Source organism: Phytophthora parasitica, assembly GCF_000247585.1.
Source record: "Phytophthora parasitica INRA-310 unplaced genomic scaffold supercont2.39, whole genome shotgun sequence".
Taxonomy (NCBI): Eukaryota; Oomycota; class Peronosporomycetes; order Peronosporales; family Peronosporaceae; genus Phytophthora; species Phytophthora nicotianae.
In genome coordinates, this window is record NW_008649025.1 from 263,352 (window position 1) to 266,308 (window position 2,957).

Genomic DNA, 2,957 nt, shown 5'->3' on the forward strand with positions numbered 1-2,957 from the left:
TCGGGTCAGTACAGCTTTGGGGCTTGTGGAAGGAAAGCTGCTTCACCTGTAGTTTCGCTGCTTCCACCACAAGCCCCAGAAGCCATGACACTAGAGGTCCCTCCGTATCGTGTCCTTTCTCGACTCTACAATACCAACATGACCATTAGCCGACAATTCAAGATGCAACATGTAGCAAGCGAGCATATTGCCCAAACTAGGGTACTTTCTAACCACTTATCCTACACGTGCTCCCAGCAACTGCCTAATAATTGAGAATCTTTGTCGACAGTGATTCCAGACTTAAAGTAAAAACAATAATGCATTAATGTATTTAAATGATCATTTTCCGGCCACACTATTTGTGGCTCCCACAGTTACCGGATTGCAGGGTTTTCTACCAATCAGATTTGAGGAACTTAAACTTGCAAACCAGTAATATAGAAATATTGCAGGCTATTAACCCTTTCGTGAACGGGCACTTTTGACCTGGCTATATAGAACTATAGAAGGTCAAGTCATAGGGCCGTCATAAGAGGCATTTCACCCCTTTCATGAACCACGGTACTACAGCAAATCTTCTGCAAATCCCTGTACAGTACTCCCCCTCGATAATGTTGGGGTTTCCCCAGTGTGGATAAAGCCGAAATGGAATCGGCTTTATCGCCTTTCTGCTTTAAAGTGAATTTGTAAAATAAAGCCGCAAAGGCAGATCCAAAAAGCCGATTCAGAAGCACGATAAAGCCGATCGGCAATTTGTATACTATGTACGTCTGGACGTATAGCTGATTTTCGGGTGCTATTATACGGCTAGTGCACTGTGGTCGACGGTGGGTCCCTCTCTCGCGTTTTGTCTGCACTTCACTCCAAGTCACAAAGGAAAACACAATGGGGCGTGCCCAAAGATTTGAGAGGAAGCAGTTGGCTAAAACGGGCTTACCCGATATAGGAAAAAGGCCGCAGCTTGTGTGCAAACATTGTCTGGCCGCTTACGGAGATAAAGCACGAAACGACGACCCACCCGCACCCAAGATCGTGGTCGGAAGAGCAACTACATACACAAATCATCTCAAGCGCTGCAAATACTACCAAGATGTCGTTAAACGCGGTGTAGTGGCGCCGCCACAGGTTCCCCAGACGCTTTCACGCGCTTCTTAAAGAAGAACGCAGCACGATCTAACACCGTGGTCGAAGAGGTTTCGTCTACAAGTTCTGACAAGCACCAGCGGCTTATCCGTAAGTACTTTGACAAGGTATTTAGTGAGGACGAGCTCGAAGAGTCTGAGCGTCTGCTCATCCAATTTCAAGCCGATAACTGCTTGCCAGATCGCTGTGTAGAAAAGCTGTCAACGTTGCGTATCTTCATCTTTCTGAACAAGGCATGTGCCCGTGCTATTCCGAAACGTAAACAATTGACTCGTATTTTGGACAAGTACAGCAACGTAGAAGAAGAGGGCCAGCTCCTGGCACTGAGCAACAGACTCGAGTTCAGCGGAGGACGACTGAACTTCCTGCCTGATGTGTGGCAGAATATTGCAAAGTTGCACTTGTTGGAGTGTATGCTAGCTTTATTTGGTACAATTGTGACTTATGGACTATTTCCTACCGGCTCAAGACATGACGGCATTGCAATTGCGGAACAAATGGAGTACGTTATGATTGAGATCAAGTCAAAGGGATGGGAGATCGGTGCAGTTGTAACCGACAACGCAGGTCAGTGTGGTCGAGCCTGACGTATTCTAGCGCTCCGTCACCCTCGTACTGTATTTGTACACTGCTTCGCTCACGATATAAACAACTTGGTGAAAGCGGTTTTGAATACGTTGTTTCGCAAGGTGACTAAACAAGCTTCGCTGGCAACTGTAACGTTAAATGCTTCTTCATCGAAGTGCTTGGTGAGAGCTCAAAACATTGTTTCTACAACCTACGGAAAACAATTGGGTTTTATCAATCTTTGTGAAACGCGATGGAGCAGCATGCAAGCTGTTTCGCGTCGATTTTGCGTGTCCGAACCGCACTACTTCAATTTGCCATACTTTACGGCAATAACGACGATTTCCCTGAACCGTTCCGCGTCTTTGGTGATTCAGATTTTTGGAGAAAAATATCAGCTGCCGAGGAAGTTATCCGTCCCTTTCTAATGTTTCCTATAAGTTACAACGAGATGAAAACACACTCGCGGATGTTGTGGTATCATATCGCGATATATACCGTGGATTCCTTAGTGATTTTGATAACTTGGGACTCGTATCATTGGTTGAGAAGCGGTGGCAGCAGTGCGAGCAGCCATTGGTGCTGTTGGCACTTTTCTTGCATCCTAGGCATGTTCGAGTTGCAGTAGCAATGCATAAAGAAGCGCCGACACTACGCTTGCTCGAGCGACTTTGTGGTTATGGGATCTATTACTACCGACGATATGTTGCTACCGAACACGAGCAAAATGTTGAGGGTCTGGCTGCTGATCTCCATGCTTGGTACCGCGGTATGTTTGTCGACAGATCTCTTGTTCGCTGTAATGGAAGTGTAGGACAGTACTGGAGCTTTGCTGGCGACGTCAGGCCGAATTCAAAATTACCCAAACTTGCGGCAGTTATTCTATCTATCGCGGTTAACACGGCCACATGTGAAAGATATTTCAGCGAGCTCGCAGCGATTCATACGACACTGAGGAACAGGATGGCTGCTGAAAAGGCACGGAAGTTCCCGCTAATTTGTCAAGCAATTCGGCTGCTTGATAAAGCTGATATGGATACGAAGGCGCGCAGCGAATCGAAGCGCATTGCAGCTGCAGCTGAGCGAAAGCGCATAGGCAACTGTGACGAGGTTCCTGCCGTCACTATCGAAGAACTCGAAGAAAACCACATTATTGAGCACCAGGAAACACCGGGCTCGGATACTCTTGAATATTGGCAGGATGTTTTCGATGTTCTAGACTCGTACGAGACTTCGTCAGACGGTCAAGATAGTGAAAGCGAAGA

At 46.8% G+C, this 2,957-nt stretch overlaps 1 protein-coding gene across 1 annotated transcript; it reads left to right on the forward strand.

Moving 5' to 3' along the window:
- Positions 1-867: 867 nt before the first annotated feature.
- PPTG_14293 (hypothetical protein) lies at positions 868-1,712 on the forward strand (the record flags this gene model as incomplete). The annotated part of the gene is made up of 2 exons (XM_008910870.1): positions 868-1,017; positions 1,140-1,712. 2 exons carry the CDS (start codon positions 868-870, stop codon positions 1,710-1,712), a joined length of 723 nt encoding a protein of 240 aa, XP_008909118.1.
- Between the last annotated feature and the right edge of the window lie 1,245 nt (positions 1,713-2,957).